At 37.2% G+C, this 23,976-nt stretch overlaps 2 protein-coding genes and 1 long non-coding RNA gene across 5 annotated transcripts; 2 read left to right on the top strand and 1 right to left on the bottom strand.

Moving 5' to 3' along the window:
• Nucleotides 1-1,529: 1,529 nt before the first annotated feature.
• Nucleotides 1,530-20,486, bottom strand: rundc3aa (RUN domain containing 3Aa). 3 transcript variants are annotated; one of them, XM_028042721.1, is made up of 11 exons: nucleotides 20,209-20,486; nucleotides 8,133-8,260; nucleotides 7,908-8,041; nucleotides 7,734-7,819; nucleotides 7,384-7,473; nucleotides 6,854-6,934; nucleotides 6,611-6,776; nucleotides 5,469-5,626; nucleotides 3,675-3,788; nucleotides 3,226-3,329; nucleotides 1,530-2,266 (listed from the first exon to the last, which is right to left on the bottom strand). In XM_028042721.1, exons 1-11 carry the CDS (start codon nucleotides 20,313-20,315, stop codon nucleotides 2,124-2,126), a joined length of 1,311 nt encoding a protein of 436 aa, XP_027898522.1. In that variant the 5' UTR covers nucleotides 20,316-20,486; the 3' UTR covers nucleotides 1,530-2,123. The 3 variants fall into 3 exon arrangements, with proteins under 3 accessions (XP_027898522.1, XP_027898523.1, XP_027898521.1); XM_028042722.1 differs by having other exon boundaries at nucleotides 3,226-3,332; nucleotides 8,145-8,260; nucleotides 20,209-20,485; XM_028042720.1 differs by having other exon boundaries at nucleotides 3,226-3,332; nucleotides 20,209-20,484.
• LOC114160241 (uncharacterized) lies at nucleotides 13,295-18,404 on the top strand. Its single transcript, XR_003598741.1, has 2 exons — nucleotides 13,295-13,455; nucleotides 16,335-18,404. It is a non-coding gene; the product is annotated as an uncharacterized LOC114160241 (long non-coding RNA).
• A 1,232-nt stretch (nucleotides 20,487-21,718) lies between the features above and the next one.
• rnf113a (ring finger protein 113A) lies at nucleotides 21,719-23,969 on the top strand. Its single transcript, XM_028042727.1, has 10 exons — nucleotides 21,719-21,879; nucleotides 22,262-22,341; nucleotides 22,417-22,512; nucleotides 22,613-22,720; nucleotides 22,798-22,907; nucleotides 23,110-23,216; nucleotides 23,308-23,397; nucleotides 23,468-23,561; nucleotides 23,636-23,742; nucleotides 23,825-23,969. The coding sequence occupies exons 1-10, from the start codon at nucleotides 21,774-21,776 to the stop codon at nucleotides 23,893-23,895; spliced, it is 969 nt and encodes a 322-aa protein (XP_027898528.1). The 5' UTR covers nucleotides 21,719-21,773; the 3' UTR covers nucleotides 23,896-23,969.
• The last annotated feature ends 7 nt before the right edge of the window (nucleotides 23,970-23,976 follow it).

The raw sequence follows: 23,976 nt of genomic DNA, 5'->3' as shown, positions 1-23,976 counted from the left end.
TCCAAATATTTAATTAGCATCAACAGCCATCATGTTCCGCTCTGTACCTCTCTCTTTGCGGTGAAGTATGGTTATTTAGGTGCGCTGCTTCCGGTAAGCTTCATATCAATGGCGCATTACACACGTCATGGACTAACGTAAAACTTCAATAGAGTCCACAAGAGTCAAAGTAGTGAAAATATAACACACAATGTAAAGTGTAACATAGTATTTAATTGGGGAAAATAATTAGTGAACATAACTTGACTTTGGTACAGGTTTTGGTAATATTCAATTAAACTCAAGTCCAGTGAATATTTGGGTTTATATTGAATTACAATGTTGACTTTAATCAAATAATTTAAGTGGATTTAACTTATATTTTGATGTGGTTATGCATATGATTTAAATAAGCTGACAGGCTTTTGAGGTGAAAACATTTTATATTGATTATTTAACTTATAAAATTGGAAAAATGTCTTGTTATGAGTGTAATAATCTCCCAGTGGAGGAAACACTTTTAAAAATCAATAATAAGGAATTATTTACCTAAAACAAGTTCCTATATCTTGATGAAAAATCACTTGTAAGCTATTCAAGTGTACAAAGATATCAGTGACGTGCGGTGAGGTTCATAGCTGGCGAGGCACTGACTTAATCATAATCATATTTATATCATATAAACCCCTGCATGTTATTGTTTACATAAGGAAATTTCGCGCATGCGGACAACGCTGGAGGGCAAAGACTATTCTTATATATGCCATCCATAGCCGCGCTGCCTCCGTTAACTCAAACTTGAACATTTAGATATTTTTAATTTCGCGCTGTGCTCCACAGCAAAGGGGAAAACCGTTAAAGTACAACTCAAAACCACTTATTTTATAGCTCTCTGCATGAGCGCAAGTACGCGGAGACTCGTTGCCATAGCAACTGACCACAGCGCCACCAAAAAAACCATATTTCGCACACAAAGAGCAGAACTTTGAGTTTGTTGCCGTAGTATGGTTTTAATGTTTATTTTGCGATTATTAATAAGTGATTGCGAGGAGAAAATAGGAGGAGAAAACTATAAATATATCGCTGCACTTTACTGTATGGCTAGCTGCATGGCTAGCTCGCTGTTACTGTCTCTTACTCTGCAGTTGTGGAGTCACAATGTCTGGGATCATGAGCGCCCCCTGCCATGCGGCAAGAGAACTGCCTGCCTCACCTCGAATCTGTTCTCTGTATTTCTAATCGCTCGTCAGCACACGAAACACTTTTTACACACTGTTGGTGACAAAAAACACTGTACATTATGTACATAAGCTAAATTATGGAAAATCAATTAAATCATTAAATGTTTTTTAGCCATTTTATTGGCGGCGTACAGAAAGGAGAAGCATGGTCTCAAAATGTCACTGAAAGATATTCGGACTAGAAACTAAACAAATTTAGTGAGATTTTGTGTTTTTGCAGCGTGTTTCAAATAGTTTCAAACAACATAGAAGTTTACCACTAGATGGACCCAGAGTAATGTTCAGCAGATGTTTTTGCTCAGACACAAATAATGGAAAAAGGCAGTTTATTGCAACAGAAAAATTCAAACTGTAAACAAGTGGGAAGGAAATACTGTTGTACTGAAAACTAGCTGGTCAAAATCAAAACAAAACTTATGCAGGAGCGTATGTCCGTATGAAACCAATGAATACTGGAGATGTTTGTGGTGTTAAAGATTTAAAACCAGAATATAATGCACTGTCAGCGGATTTTCAGCCGGTTTCATTCAGTCATGCTATTTAGAAAATACTGCTGAGTGTATCCTGACATCCACATGTCTTAATATTACCCTTAAAATCACCTTCTTGTGCTGTTTTGGTTACACTTTTCACATGATAATTCAACAAAACAGGCAAAGCCGTGCCAATAATACTGATTTTTTTTTTTTTAAAAAGAGGTAAACAGATGTTTTGCATGATTTTTGGATGTGTGGATTGATGTGAAATAACAGAATATAAGGGAAAATAAGAGCTTCCTACAGCGTAAAAATCCAGATGTAATGCCTTGGCGCTCCTGTTTCTGTTTCATCAACATGGGAATGTGGCAGGTTTTGGTCAACGCAGCATCGGTTAGGGGGCGGTTAAGTTGTTGCTCTGGGGCTCCTAGCTGGGAGAGGGTGCAGGGCTGGGCTCAGTGCTGATGTTCACCAAACATTCGCTGGACTTCAGGCTCGCCAAAGACTTGGAGCTTGGTAAGGAGGCCAGCGAGCCGCACAGCCCCAGCATGGAGGGAGTGTTGTCTTTTCCTACAGAAAACATCAGAAAATCCCAAATTTGTGAATAGTTTATTCTGCCTACGCAAACCAGCATACAGTGGGATGAAGCCAGTCTTTGTGGAGATATAAGCATGGGTGGCTGCTACTATGAGGCTTTTATGCAGTGATCCAAGGCGTGCAAATGCAGCGGGGTTTTATTTTACCATTATTACAAATGTGGAGATTGTCAAAATGTATTTATTTATTCTTCAAATAAATTTCTGTCATCAGGAAGTTAGTTCATCACGATTTTTATAACTGTCCTATGTTTTGGTTAGCACAACAAAAACACAAAATTACTAAGTACTTTTGGTCTATCTAGTACACTTGAAATAAGACAAAACTAACTTACAAGTAAGTTTTTAGCAAGATATATGAGCTTATTTAAGTGAATAATTCCTAGATATTGATGAAAGGTACTAGTTCCATTGGCAGATTATTTTACTTATGACAAGATATTTTTCCCATGTTATAAGTGAAATAATCTGACAATGGAACAAGTACTTTTTCATCAATATTATGGAATTATTCACTTAAAATAAGCTCTTTCTATAACATTTAAAACCTCAACATCCTGGTGATATATCAGACTAGACTGCAAAAACAACAAATCTTACCAAGTATTTTTCTAGTGCAAATCCTTTGGTACACTTAAAATAAGACGAAATTAACTTACAAGTAACTTTTCATCTAGATATTGTAGTTGTTTTAGGCGAATAATTCCTTAATATTGATGGAAAAAGTACTGGTTTGATGGTCAGATATTTACACTTATAACAAGGGAAAAAAGTCTTGTTGTAAGTGAAATAATCTTCCAGTGGAACTAGAACTTTTTAATCAATATTAAGGAATTATTGACTTAAAACAAGCTCCTATATGTTGAGTTTGAGCACTGCACCACTGACTGTAAAACATAATGTATTGTAAATGTTCAGCATCAGCAGTTTTACCTGCTGAGGTCCAGGCAGCATCTCCGTTCTGCCTCCCATCCATCTTCTGGGAGTTGGAGTTCAGACTGACCTGAGGAGAAAGTTGATCCAGGCTATGGAAACTCCTCCTTGACAAAAAAACACAAAAAATAAGCTATAATAAAGCTGCAAAAACACAAAATCTTACCAAGTACTTTAGTGTAGTTTCTAGTAAAATATCTGAAATAAGAAACTAACTCACAAGTAATTATTGACTTTGTTGAGTCAATAATTTCTTTAAAAAATTGTTGAAACAAGCTCCTATATCTTGCTGAAAAGTTACTTGTGAGTTAGTTTTGTCTTATTTCAAGTGTACTAAGATATTTTACTAGAAACTAAAGACTAAAGAGTTTGTGTTTTTGCTGTGAAGTCATAAATAATTTGAATGAATTAATCCAGAAACTGTATTTTACAGTGCAAAGAAGTTTTACCTGCGGAACAGCTTGACATCACCTTGGTTGTTTGTGATGGTGGACCACTGGTTGACGAGTGGGATGGCAAGATCTTTAGCCAGATGGGAGGAGTCACAAGGCATGAGGGTGGAGCTGGAGGGAGAAAAAGGTTTTACTGTGAGAAAATAATATTTTTACCCTAGAAGAACCTGAGTTATACAGAGTAATTATTAAATTAGTACTTATGTTACATATAACAGAAATCAGTGAGAGAAATCAAAGTTTGAACATAATTGTATAAATGAATGAAATTGTAAGTAAAATGGTTCACAAAATCAAACCACAGTTTTTCGTTGACTTCTTCAACTTTTTCCATAACAATAGACCACTAGATTATAATAAACCAGCTAATCTAAGGGAATAATGTAACTCTTTCTATCGCATTCACTGCATACTTCTCAGAAATTATGAATAAGCTTTTAATGGGTAGTAAAGTGAAGTATCCAGCATGACAGATCTAAGGACGGGATGCCAAAAGTGACAAAAATCTAAGAATCCATTGACACAGCAGGAAAATGCGACTCAAATCCGTTTTTTTTTTTTTGGCTCAAATACAACTTTTTCAGTCTGAATGGCCCAATTCTGGTCTTTTCACCTCCAAAAACAAATCACATCTGTTCCATTTTTGTATGTGGTGCTAAATCAGACACATATTCGATTGTCATGTCGCATTTTTATCCAACTTTGGTTAATCCATGCTTAAATAATGGCTGAAAATAATAGTTATGAGATTATGAAAGAGGTCCTGGTTCTGACTACACATCCAAACTGACTTCTCTATGGAAATTGCAGTCAGTACTTTGGGCTGAAAATCATGCCACGAAATGAGCTTTTCATAACAGTCAATATTGATAATTATTGATTTGTATTTTGTTTTAATTTTCTGAACTTCTGATAAACTTTGGGGAGAATCTTTCCTGTTATATTCATAGTTTTCAGTCCTTGTTGCTTATTTTTTTTAGGCGGAACCTTAAACTGCTGCTTAAACTGCCAGTTACCCAGCAGGTTGTTGCTAGGTAACCAAAGAGTGAGTGAGTTGCTAGGTAACCAAAGAGTGAGTGAGTCAGTTGATTCCACCAACATTTCTTAGCTAACAGTTGAAGTTGAGAGGCTAAAGTATTTTAGCTTCCTTCATCTTGTTATGATCCTGTGACGATACTGTCAGCTCTCGTTGCTGGACAAGTTAAAAAATCTATCCATGAATGGCGCAGAAGAAGAACGTTTGTGTGCTTCTTCTGTGAATCGCTTTGGGGAACATGAAAAGTTCATAAAGAAGTCTGACTGCAGTCAGGTTAAATTAGTAGTATGAATGACCAGGCAACAAAAAAACGAAACTGAGCATTAAGAACTGTTGTGTGAACATAGCCTAACAACTGTAGAAGAAGTACAGGAAGTAAACAAACCCAGCAGCACACTGCAAAAACACAAAATCTTACCAAGTAGCTTTGGACTAGTTTCTAGAGCAAATATCTCATCACATTTAAAATAAGACAAAAATAACTTATAAGTTCCTTTTGAAGAAGATATAGGAGCATTTTAAAAGTCAGAAATTCCTAAAATAGTGATGAAAAAGTACTATCGCTAGTTTCTTTAGCACATTATTCCACTTATAACAAGAGAAAAATGTATTTTTATAAGTTAAAACAAGCTCCTATGTTTTGCTACTTGTAAGTTATTTCAAGTGTACTAGAAACTAGACCAAAATTACTTGGTAAGATTTTGTGTTTTTGCAGTGTAAGTCACACACACTGTTATCTGATTGTGATTCCTCACAGTTGTGCCTGCAGCTCCAACACGATGGCCTCCAGCTCCTTCTTCTCCTGCTGACCCTGCAGTGTCAGCTCCTCCACCTTGGCTCGGAGACGCTTGTTCTCCGTCTCCACGTTCTTCAGCTGCGACTCCCGCAGGCGCACCAGCTCCTCCAGATACCCCTACGCAACGCAAAGACATACCAACATGAGGGGAAACTGGAGGGAAGAAAGCTTAGCAAAGTAAGGGCTGCAGCTAATTATTATTTCAGTTATCAATTATTCTAATGATTAACTGGATTTAAAAAAAAGTGGCACAGGTTTTTCATTTAACCAGGTTTACAATATTAAAAATACATAGTTTCTTTTTTAAGTAAGAAAAAACATTTTCTTGCCTGAAATTAAATAGCATAGCATTTTTTAAGGTGTACACTTATTTGTAACAAAAGATATATCTACAGCTAAAAAATACTTGTAGCGTCAACATATGAAAAGCTCAGCTCTGTTGATTGTTTTACCAATAAGCGATTAATAATTGAATAGAGGAAGTGCTAAATAGGACACTTATTTTCTTTTTTTTATAGAATACCAACCAGGTGAAGCTAAAATTATCCCACTACAGCAGTTCCGTACAGAAGAGGATTAGTGCCACTGAAAAAAAAAAGAATGCCGACTTTAATATTCTGAGATTAAAATTCTGAGAATTCTGAGAAAAAGTCAGTTTTCAGAAAAAAAAAATGGTGGGAAAAAAGTAAAAATTTTGAGGAAAAGTCTGAATTTGAGGAAAAAGTTAGAATTAAAAAAAAAAAAGAATTTTGGGGAAAAAACTTAGATCTGAGATTGAAGTCTCAATTTTTAGATTAAACTGAGAATTTTGAGGAAAAACTTGGGAAATTCTGAGCGAAAAAAAATCTATAATGTTTTTTGTTCATGGCACTAATCCTCTTCCGTAGCTCTGCTTCAAACATATTTGAATATATTTGAATTATATACATTTTAATTTGTGTGTTAAATTTAAAATGTATATATTTTTGACTGCTGTACTTTCAACAAATGGCCTTTTTTAAAACAATTTCTAACAATTAATCTATTACTAAATTAGTTTACAGTTGCTTCAATAATTGATTAATCATGATTAATTAGATTAATTGTACGAGCCCTGCTCACCTTCTGGGCGTAGACGATCTTAAACCTTTGCTCCATCTTGCGGCACTTGTTGCTCCAGCTTTCCTCGTCGGTCACCAGAGGGATGTAGGGATGCTCGGGGACGCTCTCCTCACTGTTGCTGCTGTCCACGCTACGGCGGTCCTCCTCATCGCTCAGGTAGTCGTAGCTACATGGCAGGAAAGCAAACTAAAAACTTACAACACATCCTTGGTGAAGTGAATTGATCAGCTGGTTGAGTCTTACCTCTGTGTGAACTTTAGGTACGGCGTGTAGTCAATCACAGCTGGGGATTTCCCATCCAGAGCTTCTCCTTTCAAGCAAAAACTGCACAAAAGTTGCTCTTTTACAACCAGATTGTTAAAAATAAAAACCAGAGTTGGGTAGTCACATTTACCTGAGTAACTTTTTTGAAAAAATTACTTTTAGGACTTTTTTCTTACAAAAAAGTAATTGAGTTACTATTACCTGAGTAACTATTATGAAGTATTTCTACTCTTACTGGAGTAACCAACAATTCACCAGACACAGACACACACCTTCAGTTTTTGTTACAGTTTCATAAGTTATATGTTGAAAGAAACTGATTTTCCAAAATTTCCACTGTGTGAAGACGTGATTTTTAAATATTAAATGTTTGATGTTTTAATCAGTTACTCAGTACGAGTAATATTTTTACCAAACACTTGTTTACTGTTACTTGAGTGAAACTATGTCCTTGTACTTTAGTACTCTACCCACCTCTGCTAAGTACCTGATTTTTAGAGAGACCTCACCTGAAGTCGATGGCGCTCAGTCCAATCAGCATGCCAGTCAGGACGGTAGCTTCCTCCCTCAGCATAATGGCTCCATCATCATAGAACCTCCTGTTGGACAAAAAATTGGTTTTCTTGTACTTTTTAAAAATCAATATTGAATAATTATTTACTTAAAACAAGCTTGCTGAAAACTTGTTGTTTTTTTAAATTTTATTTTAAGTGTGCAAGAAACTAGACAAAAATACTTGATAAGATTTTGTGTTTTTGCAGTGACGAGTTAAATCAGTCAGAGATGTGCACAAAACAGAGAGACGGTTTTTGTTTGTTTGTTTGTTTTTTCAGTTTTGCAATAAAAATTCAAGCTGGACCTGGTTGTTCTGGTGTCCCTCAGAGCAGTGGACACATATTCAGACAGACGCTTCTCCATCAGAGCCACTCTGATCCACGCCCGGCCCTGTGGGACGACAGAAGAAGTCAGCGGGAACACAAGGCCCTCTCTGTGACAGAAACCCTTCCCGCCTGTGAACACATAAAGTCCTCGCCTTGGCTCGGGACGTGCTGATGTTCTCGATGTTCTCGATGCTGGCGATGCAGCTGTTCTGCACCTTGCTGCACGCCAGCCGGATGTACTCCCAGAAACTGCGCTGTCCATCGGAGCTGAACCAGCTCCCTGAACCTGCGCACAGATTGAAACACAGCAGGGGATTATTTCTGCTCAGACTGCAGGGTGTAGTCACGGCAACACTGTTTTTTTCTTCATATGTTACCTGCTGTGTTACCTTTGAAGCGGTGGCTGAGGATGTGCTCTAAAATAGCAGAAAAGTTAATAAACTCCTCTGATGAATCATCTATAGGCTCTTCTGTGTACCTTTCTAGAAGAGTCTTCACAGAAAATCTGAAAAACAAAGAGACAAACAAAACTGAGTTAGGAAACTGAACAGCAACTCAAAGGGAAAACATTTATATTTTAAGCAATGAGTTCAAACATTTTTTCTTGAATTTGTCTAAAATTAAGACCCTTAATATCTTAAATTAAAATCTGACTTTAATCTCAGAATTTACTCTTTTTTTTTTTATCTCAGAATTTTTATTTTGATCTCAGATTGCTAACTTGTTTTTCAGAATTAGGACTTTTCAGAATTCAGAATTTTGTTTGGAATTCTAATTTTAATCAGACTTTTTTGAGAATTCAAATATTATTTTCAGAATTCTAATGATTTCCGGAATTCTGACATTTTTCCCCTCGCAATTCTGATCTTGATATCATAATTCTAACTTTTTTCCAGAATTTTGACTTTTTTCAGAATTCTGAAAAAGAATTAAAAATTCCAAAGAATCCTGATTTTAATCATAGAATTCTTACTTTTTTTTCAGCATCCTGAAAAAAGTTTTTCTTAAATTTGTCTAAAATTAAGACCCTTACTGTCTTAAATTAAAATCTGATTTTAATCTCAGAATTCTGACTTTTTTTAAATTCTTTTTTTATTATTTCAGCGACCCTAAATGCGTTAGGGTCTCCGTCTAAATGCGTTAATCACAGGTCTACAGTTTTGTTGCGGCACCGGCCGCTATTTAATGGGTTTAATGTTGTTTTTTTCCCTCTCTGGACTTTTCTGTCCAGAAAAGCTGCAGCATAGCAGAAAGGGCTCGACACGATCAAGGCTACCGTTACATAGCTGCTACTATATCATTGCTAGTTTAGCTATCTACCTTTTTTGCATCTATTACGGGTTAAAGCTGAAGTATGGGACTTTTATAAATAATGTTTTTTTGCGTATTTGTTAAAACTCACCATGACTGTTATGAGACAGATAATCTGCGAAAAGATCGTCCTCCCAGTACTACTATTACCGTCTGAAGAAATACACCTCTTCCAGTCAAAAACAACCAATCATAGTCAGGAGGAGGGTTTTAACTTTGTCATTCAATCTATGTACTCACTGCTACATGTGCAAATGGCGGAGAAATAACTTACTGTTACAGAATAGCCGTTAATCCAGCATCATCGGTGGCTATGCTAACTAGCCTTAGCATTTCTAGCAGGCTAGCCGTCTGCAAGAAGTTGCAGCATAGCAGAAAGGAAGGGGAATAGCATAATTGACAGCGCTAAGACCCGCCTCCTGGATCTTATTGGTTATTTCTAGTTAGAACAGGGAGAAGGCAGAGGTTTTAAGAAACATGTAAAAAACGTTTTATAAACGTTACATACCCCAATTTTATGGGTTTTGTGCTGCAGGCCCCGTGCAGCTGAGCACTATACTGTACTGAAGCAGACAAACATAGTACTGTATCTAAACAACAGCAGGGAGGAGGGCTTTTCTCTTTCTTTCTTTTTTGGGAACCACGCCATCTTCTCATACTGAGGTCACCCCAATTGTCCTGTGTGCTTGCACAAAGCGCCCCCTTCAATGCTCCGGCTTTGTTATCATGAAAACAACACAATTATCCCCCTGTCTGCTCGGTTCTGCCGCGCTTCCAGGTCCCTTTGGGTCTCGTCTCTCTGAGAGACCGGCCAGCATCAAAGCATGATCAAATAATTCCCTCCCCCTCATCTATACATGGTGGTGTGATCTATTTAGGGCAGCTGCAGCGGCTTCGGTGTGGCTTTTTGACTTGACATGCTTGCCCTTCTGCGCCGCAGAGGGTCTGCTATGCGGCGTGCGCGATAGCTGGCATCCAGGCTGCCTCCGCTTCAATGGGCAACACGAGCATTACAGAGGGCAAGACTGCCCTGGCAGTGGGGAATACCTCCATAGCCAGGGGAAAGACTACTGTGTCCTTAGGCAAGTCCTCCATCTTTAGGGGAGTGACCACCACCTCCATGGGAGATTCCACCATCCAAAGGCAAAAGACGACCGTGGCTCTGGGACGGGCCAGCTTCAGCCGGGGAACCACCACCACCTCCTTCCGCAAGGCGCTGACGTCCAAGCGCAGGACCACCTAGATGGAGAGGGACCCCGAGCCCAGGGCGAAGACACCCAAAGTGGCCAAGCAGTCCAAAAAAGACTCTGACAACGAGTGGAAAACTACATTCTCGTCAAGCAAGACCTCCTTCACCAAAGGCAGGGTTTCGTTCCTGAGGACAAGGTTGTTCATCTCCTGGGGGAAATCCTCGTTTTCTTGGAGCAAAACCGTAATAAATTTGGGCAGCAACAGCATAACGGTGGCTAAAACCTCGGTGACACGGGGGGAGACCACGAGCTCTCTCATGACTCTGACCTTTACCTACGGGACCAAATCTGTGTCTGTTGTCAAGACGACTCTCATCAGGGGCAAGGAAAGGCACAGCAACATCTACTGGGATTTTCACACGTGAATCCAGCACACAAATAAAAGCTCGTGGATGTGTCTGTGTGGTCAGTGTTAGAAGGTCAGTAGTCACAACCAGCTGCTATGTTTGGGATTTTAACTCGTCTTTAAATCAGAAAAAAGGGGGGAAGTCCCGTGTTAAAAAGCGTGCAGAGGATGTTATGCAAATGCGACAGTGATGCGATGAGGCTTTATGGTGTGTTGAGCTCAGCAGGGAGGGGAAGCTTGAACAGATGTGATGTGATGTATATGTGGCGACACGAGAACAATTCGCCCGTTCTGTGCAGCCGGGACCAGTAGGAGTCCAGTGGGTCTTTGATGCATTCCCATGGTTCGGCTGCAAGCTGTATTCACAACAAAACTGTAAAAGTGTATTAATGTCATAGTGCATATAAAGATAATACCTCTACACTCTGCTTCGCCTGGTTGTTCCTGATTGTTTTGTGTTTAGTTATTAAAAAATGGGATAGTTTTGGACTTTTCATTATAGCTTATTTCGTTGTGATTTTTTGTTTGTCTAATTCAGTTAGTTTTAAGAGTGGGCAATAGTTAAATATTGCTTAGTTTCAGTTTAGTTCTTACCAGTCATAGCAATAGTTTTAGTTTTTTATACTTTGGTTCACTTTTAGGTGGCAAATTCAAAAAGCAATTATGTTTACTCAACAGAAAACACAATTTTCAAAACATTTATTCAATTATTGCTGGACAGCTAACTGACACTGTAAGCTGCTTGTGTGGGGGAAAAATAAATAAATTTCACATCAGTGTGGAAGGCTAATAAATAGATTCCAAAACAAAAGTATTTTAATTTCAGTAGTTTTAGTTGGTGTTATGATATAGTTGAAGTTAGTTGTAGTTTCTCCCCTTTATTTACCCTTTTTATTTATTTCAGTTAGCAAAAATGTTTTCTCAATTTCAGTTTTTGTTATTTTGTTTGTTTTAGTTAACTATAATAACCTTCAGAGACACGCAATCAAAACCTCAGATCGTACAACGGCATATTAGGGCCACATAAATTTCCGCCAAAAAACTGAAATTTTGAGGTTAATCTCAAAAATTTTCTATAAAAATCAAAACAATTTTGGACTTTGAAAATTTGACAATTTTCTAGAAAGAATAAGTTAGAAATTTTGAGATTAACCTCAGAAAAAAAAATTGTGAATTTCTGAATTTGAAACTCAGAAATTTCCAAGTCTTTTTCTAGAAACATTTGGTTTTTCCAGGTAGGTTTTTGACTTTTTACTTCCTATCCATATTGGCCTAAGACGTCGTTTTATTATTTCAAATTTTCCTTGTTTGAAAAGCTGGGAATCTGCCAGGAAAAAAAAAATCTGAGATTTTCTGGAAACTTGACTTTTCAAACTCAGGAATGTCCACATTTTTTCAGAAATTTTCTGAGATTTTTCTAGAAAATCTTCAGCTTTACAACTCAAATTTTCTTGTTTCGTCTAGAAAATTCTGAGTTTAATCTCAAAATTTCAGAATTTTTTTTAGCACATTTTCAACTCTTCAAATTTATAAATTTATCTGTTTTTCTAGAAAATTCTGAGATTGATCTCAAACTTTCTGAGATTTTCAAGAAAATTTTAAACTTTTTAGAATAATAAATCTTATTGTGTTTTTCGTACAAAATTTCTGAAATTTATCTCAAAATTCTTAGTTTTTTCTATCTAATTTATGAACTTTTCAAACTGAGACATTTCCTTGTTTTTTTTCTAGAAAACCTCTGAGATTTTTTAAATGGAGATTTGCTCCCTTTTTTCTATTTACCCCATTAATTACAGTTTTTATTTATTTCAATTAACTGAAATGATTTCTGAATTTCAGTTTTGGCCATTTTGATCGCTTTAGTTGACTATAATAACAAGCGAGGCCATCAAAGCCTCAGATCCAGATCCTTGAGGAAAGATAAACACATCGAATTTTCATTCTGGGACAAAAACAGCAGCTGATTTGACATATGGCGCTTACAGCTGTGCACAGAGGGGACATCTTACAATCAGAAGCTGTAGGGGAACAATGGCGGAGAAGAAAGTGATGTCACCGCGGACTGTCCTGTTTTTCAACAATGTCTCCTTCAACCGTGCGGTGTCGTCGTGTCCGAGGGACAATCGCCCCACTGTCCGAGTCCCCCCGGATAGGCTGCGTCCACCTACGGCTGCCTCTGTCCATTCACGGGACGCATGGGTGGTATGCGGCCTTCCAAAGCCCACGTAGACCAGCTCAACGGAGGCTTTATGCCACACGGGGGTCGCGCCGTCCATGCTTAGCATTCTGGTCATGTTACGACCAACTCCGAGACGAGCTGCATGACTGTGCCATGCTCGGTGTGGAGTGAGTCCCGAACCCCAACGTCAAGTCCGGGTCAGGAAGACAATGGGGAACACCAGTTTCACGGAGGGGAAGACGGCCTTGACGCTGGGCAACACCACCATCAAAAGGGGGAAGACCAAGCTGGCCATGGGGAGCTCCTCCATCTCTCGGGGAAGGAGCACCACGTCTCTGGGTTCGTCCACCATCACCAGTGGGAAGACCAAGATCTCACTGGGCAGCGCCTCGTACAGCAGGGGAACCACCACCACGTCTTTTCGGAAAGCTCTCTTCCCAAAACGCAAGACAAAGACGATCTAGAGGACGCGGAGCCAAGGGCGGGGAGGCGGGAAGCCGCGACCAAACAGCATCAAGGCAGGGAACATTTGGATACGACGACGCTGTCCATGAAAACTGGATTAAATTTGATTTGGGGGTTTTGACTTTGTTCTGGAATTATCAAGAAAACAGGTCAGTTGAGTTTAAATCATGTAAGGGGTGTCCAATGGCTCTATGGATTTAAATTAGTCCGAATTGTTTCATTTTCCATTTGGTAGAAATATCTGTTATTGGCAGAGTTGGGTTACATTTATCTTAGTAACTTTTGTTGAAAAATTTACTTTTAGGAGTATCATTACTACACTGTACTTTGAGTAACTTTATTAGGAACTTTATTACTCTTACTTGAGTAAAATTTCTGGATTTTCTGCCCACTGAATGAAAAACTAAAATGTTTAAACCAGAAATTCACCACACACAAACACACACTTGCAGTTTCTGTTAAAGTTTCATAAGGGTTTAATTGAAAGAAACTGATTTGGAAAATTTTATTTTGCCTGATTTTGTTATTTTTGTTGCTTCTATGAATTATTGTCATTTTGGTCCTTAAAGTACCAAAGTTTCCACGCAACTTTATATTTTGGTTTGTCTGATGATGTAATTTATAAATATTAAATGATTGATAATTTAATCAGATACTCAGCACTTGAGTCGACTTTTTACCAAATACTTTATTACTCCTACTTGAGTAATTTCTTGTATGGCTACTTTTATTTTATTTGAGTAAAATATGTTGAAGTAGTGCTACTATAACGTCAGTACAATTTTTGGTTACTCTATGTGCCTCTGGTTATTGGCATCTAGTTCTTTTATGCTTGTTATATGAATAGGAATTGGGTTACTTTCTTTCAAAACATTTGAAAATATTTAGCCAAGTTCAATAAATTTATAAAAAGCTGATGATGCATCAAAATTAGCAAAAATCTCTGGATAAACCTGGCTCTACTTATTACAAAAGCTTGGTTGTCATCAGCTTTTTTGCCATCAGATGATTTCGGAAAAAGAAAATCAAATTTTTTGTAAAATAGATGATTATTTTGTGTCATGCTTGACGTTTTCCATTGTTGAAAAGTAAATCATGTTGCTAATAACTGCAAATAAAGTTTCCATGCAGTTGGGGACCACAAAAAAACAGCAAAATGGCCACAAATGGCCCACGGGCCGCACTTTGGACACCTCTGTGTAGTAGAAAGTCTCCTCTGCTTTTCACATGAGTATTTCTGCAAAACCGATCCATATTTGTCAGTCGTCACATTTTCACTTCTAAAAATAATCCTCTTCACTGCAAAAACACAAAATCTTACCAAATATTTTTGGTTTAGTTTATAGTACAAAGACAAAACTAACTTATAAACAACTTCTGAGCAAGATATACAACTTTGATTTAAGTATATGATTCCTTCATATTGATTTTAAAAAGTGCTAGTTCCACTGGAAGAGGTTTGTTGATAATAACAAAATATCTTTCCATGTTAAGTGAAATAATTTAGAAACTAGACAAAAATATTTGGTAAGATTTTGTGTTTTTGCAGAGCATCAGACCAAAACAAACAACCTATCTTGTCAGGGTTTATAACCTCATATACACCCTATGTACGTGTATTTTTATTAATCAGAAAACTACAAAACAGCTCTTTAGGTCCTGATGATTTTGTGATTTTGCAGCAGATAGTTGTACTAACTCACTTTGATCTCAAGGACGCCTTAAAAATGCAAATGGTTTGAGTGGAGCAGCAACATGCTCTTGGTACGATTTGACACTGAAAAACAACGGCGCTGTTTCTGACAGCCGTCTTTGTGCCCCCTCTCGCTCCGCCCTGGACCTCTTCCAGGCCCCACTCAGCACCCACTGAAAGCCGCTCTTGTTCTCCCTTTCTCACCTTTCCACTGTACTTACAGGAATTAGTTTGAGCCACAAAGACGCCAAAAACTGCATTTATCCTGCAAAAACACAGAATATCACCAAGTACTTTGCTCTAGTTTCCAGTGCAAACATTTTAGTACATTTGAAATAAGACAAAATGAACTTACATTTACTTGAGTAACTTTTCTGACAAATGTACTTTTAGGAGTATCTTTACTACGCTGTACTTTGAGTTAATTTATTATTAAGTATCTCTACTCTTACTTCAGTAAAATCTCTGGATTTTCTACCCACTGAATGAAAAACAAACATGTTTTAACCCAAAATGTATCAGCCACAGACACACGCCTGCAGTTTTTGTTCATTTTTCTCAAGTTTTCTATTGAAAGAAACTGATTTGGAAAAATTTACTTTGCCTGATTTTGTTATTTTTTTGTTACATGAATTAATGCCATTTTCGTCCTTAAAAACCAAAATTTCCTCTTAACTTTAAATTTTAGTCCATCTGATTATGTACTTTTTAAATATTAAATGATAATTTCATCAGTTACTCAGTACTAAAGTAACTTTTCACCTTCTCTGTTTACAAGTAACTTTTTAGCAAGATATAAAATCTTGTTTTTAGTCAATAACTCCTTAATATTGATGGAAAATTACTGGCAGATTATTTCACTTATAACAAGATATTTTTCCGTGTTATAAAAGAAAGAATCTGCCAGTGGAACTTGAACTTTTTTATGAATATCAAGGACTTATTGACTGAAATCAAGCTGATGTGACTTTATGTTGAAAGGGAAACAGTGGAAAAGAAAAATCTAAAAATAGTTTGCAAATAAAAACTCAAAAAATGTGGAGTGCGTTTGTGATCCACTCCTAAATCCAGGTGACTGCAGTCAGAATTCACCTGAATTTTCCCCTTTAAAATGAGTTAAAGTTTCACCTATAGCTTGTAATTTTTCATCAATATTAAATCAAGCTCCTGTATCTTGCTGTTTTATTTTAAGTGTACTAAAATATTTTCAGTAGAAACAAGACAAAAATGCTTGGTAAGGTTTTGTGTTTTTGCTTTGCTTCGCCGCTGGCCTGTTTTTCTTTTCCTCACGTCTTTCTCCTTCTCTCCTCTCTTGTTTTCTTTCTCTCCCTTCAGTCCTGGCCTAAGCAGCAGGATCAGATGACACTGCAAGCGAACTCATCGCAAAGGAAACTCCCTTTTCCTGCACTGCTGGACTGGCACAAAAAGTCAAGTTTTGCTTTGTTGTAGCCAAAAACAAAAAACAAAAAACCAAATCAGGTTCTGTTTCTCATGATTTCCCTCTGAAGAAGAGTCAAAGCAAAGTGTTTCGTGATGGGCGGAGGTGCAGACGGATCGGGGCGTCAGACGGGCAGTGACGGCTTTTTGATTGGGAGATAATAATAAATCAGGGATATAAATGCGAGAGCAAGCTGATCAGTTCATGATTGATCCCCAAATCTATTGAACCTCTGCTGTAATAGCTAACGAATCATGAAGAATGCAAAAGAAAAGTTGCAAAGAAAAATTTAAATACTTGTCGAAACAGTTTGACGGCTAAATAATCCACAAAACGATGCAAAACAAGCATGTCCAGCATGCATAAACATGGATTTTTTTTGTGTTTGCAGCAGCCGCGTCATTCCCGTCAGCTTCCTTCCTTTCTTTCTTTCTCACTTATCTCATTTATTCCTTCCCAGGTTCTCCATGTCCACAGCAACAGCAGCACTCGTCCTGCAGTCCTCCCACCAACACGGACGTCTTAGCCAGACCAGAAAGCAACAAATCATTTTGTTTTTTCCGTTTATTACTGCTGCTTGAACAGCATTTGGTGAAATTCGGCTCAGATTTTCATTCTCTGCAGGAAGCCTCTGCTGAGTTAAAGTAGGAAACCTGTTGCTACTGGCAACTGGACACCATGTTTACCCTGCTGTTTCGAAAACTCTCCATTTTAAAAAGAATCTCATCATTATTCGTAGTTTCCATCTTGTTTATTTCACCCGCCTCGTACGGAAACTGTTCCCTGACATGATGCAAATGTTTGCTCAGGTTTCCAGCGCCCCGTTCTCTACATGCAGGTGTCCTCCTCTGTAAATGTGTCTCTAATTAAAGCAGACTCGGCTTTATGAAACACTGAGCTGAGATCAGTTCTGCGGGACAAGAAACCCTAAAAAAAAAGAACTTTTTCTTCCCAAAGCAGAACTGAAACCATGTTTTTGTTCCCCCTCCCAACAAAACATATTAAGAATGAAAAGGGTTAATCTGTGTCTTTGCTGACTTTACGTTAAAATAGACTTTTTACATTTATACACACATATGAGGACAAAGAAAAGCTTGGCACGCTGCACTAATGAGAAGCATTAACGTCATTTAGCTCATGCACTGCAAAAAGAAAAAATCTTACCAAGTATTTGTTGTCTAGTTTCTAGTGAAAATGTCTTACTACTAAAACTAACTTAGAAGTAACTTTTAGCAAGTAATAGGAGCTTTTAAAAAAGTAAATAATTAGTTATTTCACTTTTAACATGGCAAAATTTCTTCTTATAAGTGAAATATTATTTTATTTACTTACATTTATTTATTTACAAGCTCTTATATCTTGCTGAAAAATTACTTGTAAGTTAGTTTGTTTTATTTCAAGTGTGTCACGACATTTGTGCTAGAAACTAAACCTAAATACTTGGTAATATTTAGTGCTTTTGCAGCCAGGTATCTGTGTCTAGATAATTTATAAGAAGAACGTCACGCACGACCAGAAGGTCGGCTGCAGATTCAGCTTCCACATCACGTAACGACTCCCATCAGCTCAGAGTGGAACGAAAAGAAAAAGTGACGAAGGAGATCGGACAGACGCACCTGGAGGAAAACATCTCCTTTAAAAGAAGTTAATCACTAAAAGAAATGAGGAAAATGCAGAATTTGGAGTGATCAATACTGACAGAAAGCATTTTGAGTATTATTTCTGTCTCGTCTTGTTTGTCTTTAAATGCTTACATGATTAAAAGTGTCTGAGCACGATCGGAGCAAACTGAAAACAAGCGTGTTCGTGGTTCCTCACTAATGTTCGTGTTGAAAGTCCGATGTGAAACAGTTTTGTTTTCTTTGCAGCCATGCTCTGCTTTGTGTTGTGTGTTGTGGCTCCATGTATCTCACTTTAATGCAAAAAAGGACCATAAAAACAATAAAAAATGCTTTTATATGTGTCTACCTGAGAGTATTTTTTTCTTAGCTTCCATTTTATGATATAGAAGATGGTTTGATTAAAAATGTTCACATCTAAGAATAATTTAGTTGTGAAGTAATTACACTTAAAGATGTACAATTTTGAATTTTTAACATTTTAAAAACATTTTACGTTCCAGACTGCAAAAGTTGCAAAAGAGTATTTTTGTCTATTTTTCTGGTGCAAATATCTTAGTACACTTGAAATAAGACAAAATGAACTTACAAGTAACTTTTCTGCAGCATACATTAGCTCGTTTTAAGACAACAATTCCTTAATATTGATTTTAAAAAGTTCTAGTTCCACTGGCAGATTATTTCACTAAAAACAAGACGTTCTTCCCATAAGTAAGTGAAATAATCTGCCAGTGGAACTAGAACTTTTTAAAGTCAATATGAAGGAATTGTTGTCTTAAAACGAGCTTCTATATGCTGCTGAAAAGTTACTTCTAAGTTCATTTTGTCTTATTTCAAATGTACTAAAATCTTTGCACTAAAAGCTAGACCAAAAATACTTGGTAAGATTTTGTTTTTGCAGTGTATGTGCTACTTTTTGTTGGTCTGTCACAAAAAATCCAAAATCAAATTACCGTAAATACATGAAATTAATCAATGTGTAGCAAAAGGAGTTGCATAACAGCTGACAAGGGCCAACAGAAAGTAGGAGTAAATTTCTCAAAGAGACAAATTTCTTAAATTTGTTTTTTTTTTTTAGATTAATCTAAAGAAATTCTAGAAAAAACATGGGACATTCCTTAGTTTGGGAATTAGCTGGAAAAAATCTAAATTCTTTAGATTCATTTCAGAAATTTTTAGAAATTTTTTTTATTTTGAGTTTGAAAATACTTCTGGAGAACAATGTGGAAATTTCTCATTTGAAAAGTCAAAAATTTACTAGAAAGAAATAAAAAATTCTGAGATTTCAGAAATTGGCTAGAAAAATTTTTGAAAGAAAGAGTTTGAATAGTCTTAACAGTCATCAAATTATCTGAGTTTTTCTCCAAAAAATTTTTTTTTTTTTTTCCTGGCAATTTTTTGACTCAGAAATTGTATGTTTTTTTTCTAGAAAATGTCTAAGATTAATCTAAAAAATTTGAGTTTTTAAATTGTAAATTTTTGACAAGTTTGGTGCTCAGAAATTTTCTTGCAATTATTTAAACTTTTGGAGCTCAGAAATATCCTTGTTTTTGTCAACAACAAAAAAATTTAAAAATCTGACATTAATCCAAACATTTCTGAGTTGTTGTTTTTGTCAAACAAGTACTCCTTAGTTTGTGAGTTGTGCAATCAGAGCGCTCCTGACTGGACCATTTCCAGTCCTCTCTGGTCACTGTGGAGGTCAGCGGCCCCCAGGAGCCTTGCAGCCACTGCCTGCTCCCACCGGGTGGATGAAGCCGGATGGAGGGCCTCTCCTGTGGGGAGGAGTCCTTGCAAAGCTCCCGGTGCCCTTGTCCTGCTCAGCTGTCGGTGATGCGCTTTTAATCACATCACTGATCATTTTAGACAGGTGGACAACTAAAAATAGATCTCACTATGTCAACAACATAAAATATAAAACATAAATCCACATAAGTGAAGTCTTGACATATAAAGGGATCACAATATTCTATGTTCTCCTCATAACGGCAGTTTGTGAAGGTGAAAATGCACCTGCCTCCTCTTAAAATAACTCCTATTCTGAAGGTTAAAATTATTTACAGTTGGTTTTTTTACCAACTATGTTTAGTTGTTATTAAGTGGCCGTCACGCAGCTCATAAATAAACAGGTCGACCAGGTCGTGATGTCTACCTGCAGACCGTGATGAGGTTCTTCCGCTCCACCGTGACGCTCCGAGCAGACGCCTTCTTCGATGTCAGACCCATAGCCATTGCTGTCTGAACGCAGCCGGACTCCATCCAGCGGCGGACCCGACCCGGGGCCTCTTCGGGATCCGCACCCAGGCCAGGACCTCTCCCTTCGCCGGGCCTGCGTCCTTCCAGTACCCGGTGTCCTCTACGGGGGGAGCCGCGGATGCTGCTGCTGCTGCTCTACGGAGAGGAACTAACGGAAAGCTAGAACGGGTGATGTAAATTACTTCCGGTTAGTTCCTTCAAAATAAAACACACTTCCGCATTGCGATACTATCGTACTGCGAGAACCAGACTTTGATTTATTATTAGTTCCGAGCAGCTAAGCGATGCGAAGGCCTATTGTAATCGCTCCGTTTCTTCTTCTTATGCTTCCGCCAAATGAATTGGCTTTTTGGGGGCTTTATCATATTCAAAAATTCACCAAACGTGGTAGAAGCGTCAAGTCTGCGTGAAAATTAAGTATTTTAAAATTCGTCGCAAAAATCACACAAGAAACGGCTCTTGAGCGATACTCTGTTATGAGTATTTTTACTACACTGTATTTTTTACTTGAGTAATTTTATTGTGAAGTACCTTACTTGAATAAAATTTCTGGTTTTCTGCTAAATGGACGAAAATGTTTTAACCCAAAATTCAGAAGACACGGACAGTTATAGAAGTTTTATATTAAAAGAAACTGATTTGAAAGGGTTTTTTTTTTACTTTTATAAAATATTGCCATTTTCGTCCTTAAATTACCAAACATTTCCACTTAACTTTATATTTCGGCTGTCTGATGATTTGTAAATATTAAATAACTGGTAATTTGATCAGTTACTCAGTACTTGAGTCTCCTTTTGACCAAATACCTTTTCCTCTTACTTAAGTAATGTTTTATACAGCTACTCTTTCTTTTTTACTTTTACTTGAGTAAAAATATGTTAAACTAGTGCTTTTACTTGAGTTCAATTTTGGGGTAGTTCACCCTCCTTTGTTTATGTCACACATGAAAACAGATTTTAAAACCTAGTATAAATTAAACTTTTACAGACAAACTCTAAACAATGGCCATTTTGATGTACTTTGGAGAGATAAGTATGTACAAAATTTATAATGAATATCAGTAGAAGCAGCAATTTTCTGCAGGTTTGTAAAAAAAAAAAAATATATAAAAAAGTTACTTTTTATTAAATGAAAAAGCAAAAACTGTGCCCAATTACTGTGCTCAATAATAATTTATGTTAGCACAAAAACTGAACCTATAAAGTTGATATATTTCCGACCATGCACTTTAAATCATAAAGTCAAACAGCAATTTTAAAACAGTTTTTTGTTGGATATTGTATGAAACGCCTAAACATTTCTTTGAATAATAACGTTTTTTCATCTTTTTAATAAAAAGATTTGGCTAAACTGTGACGCTATGCAAGCCTCCCTTTGGCCAGGAAGAGACAAACAAGTCATGTGCTCTCCAAACCAGTAGAGGGCGCTGTGACCACACAGGACAGTAACTGAGCTGGCAAGATGGCGGAGTCTGAGGAGGCCAAATCGCCTTCTTGTAGGTTTCTGTTTAAAAAATCTACTAAAAAATTCTCCGGACGGAAAAGGAAAGCGAGTGGCAGTGACAAAGGTAATTAATTCAAATCCGATAGCATTTAATTAGTTTTTAAATTGTGAATTTAGGGTATTTTGTTGCTTTTAACGTCGGTTTGAAAACTCTAAACAAAACAGACGGTGGGTATATCTATGTGCTTTCTGCAAATATAAATCACTACAATATATAATATGAGCCTTTATATCTAATCACTGTATTTAAATGTTTTTGGTAAATTGTTTTAGCTAGAGGTTTGTGCTGCATTCCAGGTTATTCGGAATTTCGACCTCTTGGCCACATTTTGGCTATTTAAGCTTCTCTTCGGTGATACATATGCAAACCGGAAGCTTTTTAATGACTATACAGCTTTCTGTTACCTTTAAGTAAATATTTCGGCTCATACTTGTCTCTCTTTCAGACAGTAACAGTGATGAGGACCAGAGCGCCGTGGTCAGAAGAGAAAAGAAAGATGCTCGGGTCAATCCCATGATTCAGAGGGTACGGTAACGATGCAAAAATACTTATTCTGTTGAGGATTTGAAGTAAATAATGATTTTTATCAAATTTTTTCAGACGAAAAAGGTAGAGAGAGATGCTTTATCTTCGAGTGACAGCGACGAAGCCAAGGACGACAAGATCACTGTTTCTTATAAATCTACACGGTCAGCGGTGAGATAAAACTTTGATACTGTTAGTAAAAAAAATTATCAAAGTGTTTTGAAGATGTAAAATTTCTTTCTCTCTGGTATTTTTTTATGTTTAAATATAGAAACCGGAGGGACCTGAGGACATGGGTGCAACTGCTACATATGAGCTGGACACAGAGAGAGACAAAGATGCCCAGGCGATTTTTGAGAGGAGTCAGAAAATCCAAGAGGTAAAAAACCCAACTTGTTACATGCTTGAGAACTAATAATCAATATTTATAGGCATTTCTTATTCCAATTTAAACAGGAGCTCACAGGTAAAGAAGATGATAAAATATACCGTGGCATCAACAACTACCAGAAATTCATCAAGCCTAAAGACACCACCATGGGGAACGCCTCTTCTGGCATGGTCAGGTGAGGCGGCAAACGTTTATTTGAATTATTTAATTTCCCTTTGGGATAAAGTACTTTTTAAGGTTTAGAAATGTACTAGAATAACTGCTGGAAGACTAATCATAAAAGCTATTTTTTTATTATTTAAGTATAGGGAATTAAATTGATCATGAACAGAATGTCAGGAAATTGAAGTTGTAATTAAATGTAATCTTTAAAACAGGAAAGGGCCGATCCGCGCCCCTGAACACCTGAGAGCCACAGTCCGGTGGGACTACCAGCCAGATATCTGCAAGGACTACAAGGAGACTGGATTCTGTGGTTTTGGAGGTTTGTGTAACAATATAAATTATGTAAAACTTTGTGGTGTCATCTTAAAAATCCATTTGTTTGTTTTAATAATTTGCATGTTCTTTTAAAGACAGCTGCAAGTTCCTTCACGACAGATCGGACTACAAACATGGCTGGCAGATTGAGAGGGAGCTGGATGAGGGCACATATGGAGGAAATGGTGAATAAAATTATTTTCTAAATCATTTCTGCGTTTTTCAGCATTTTTTAACTTGTTTATTTCACTCTAGATGATGAGAATTATGAGGTGAGCAGCGACGATGAGGATTTGCCCTTTAAGTGCTTCATCTGCCGGGATTCTTTTAAGAATCCCATCATCACAAAGTGAGTCGTCCCTTCACGCTTTTCCTGTGATTCTGTGTTTTTTTGGTTTTACTAACCGGTCAGCTGTGTTCCAGGTGCAAGCACTATTTCTGTGAAACCTGCGCCCTGCAGCACTACCGCAAGTCCAAACGCTGCTACGTCTGCAACACTCAAACCAACGGAGTCTTTAACCCTGCAAAAGGCAAGAACGTTCTGCTAGAAAAACCAAGGACAGGTTATTAATACATTTATGTACTCAAATACGATTTGTCTTTTTCCTCCAGAGCTTATTGCAAAGATGGAGAAGCGTAATGCTGCCGCAGCAGATCAGCCTCCATCAGAGGAAGAAGATTAGCATCATATGATTTTTTTTAAACCTCTCTATGTGTTTGTCTGTGTAAATTTTCAATAAATATTTTTTAGAAGCTTTACAGCC

Source organism: Xiphophorus couchianus, chromosome 16 (genome assembly GCF_001444195.1).
Source record: "Xiphophorus couchianus chromosome 16, X_couchianus-1.0, whole genome shotgun sequence".
Classification (NCBI taxonomy): Eukaryota; Metazoa; Chordata; class Actinopteri; order Cyprinodontiformes; family Poeciliidae; genus Xiphophorus; species Xiphophorus couchianus.
Note: the sequence above shows the minus strand (reverse complement) of the source record. Positions and strands in the feature narration are given on the sequence as shown.

Bases quoted from the DNA above. Each gene is read 5' to 3' on its own strand.
- rundc3aa (XM_028042720.1), bottom strand. From the start codon at position 20,315: ATGGAGTCCGGCTGCGTTCAGACAGCAATGGCTATGGGTCTGACATCG. The intron at 8,042-8,132 runs GTAACATATGAA...ATCTGTGCGCAG, and splicing joins CTTCAAAGGTAACACAGCAG to GTTCAGGGAGCTGGTTCAGC. The intron at 6,935-7,383 runs GTGAGGTCTCTC...ACTTTTGTGCAG, and splicing joins CTGAGCGCCATCGACTTCAG to TTTTTGCTTGAAAGGAGAAG.
- rnf113a (XM_028042727.1), top strand. From the start codon at position 21,774: ATGGCGGAGTCTGAGGAGGCCAAATCGCCTTCTTGTAGGTTTCTGTTT. The intron at 22,513-22,612 runs GTGAGATAAAAC...GTTTAAATATAG, and splicing joins ATAAATCTACACGGTCAGCG to AAACCGGAGGGACCTGAGGA. The intron at 23,562-23,635 runs GTGAGTCGTCCC...GCTGTGTTCCAG, and splicing joins AAGAATCCCATCATCACAAA to GTGCAAGCACTATTTCTGTG.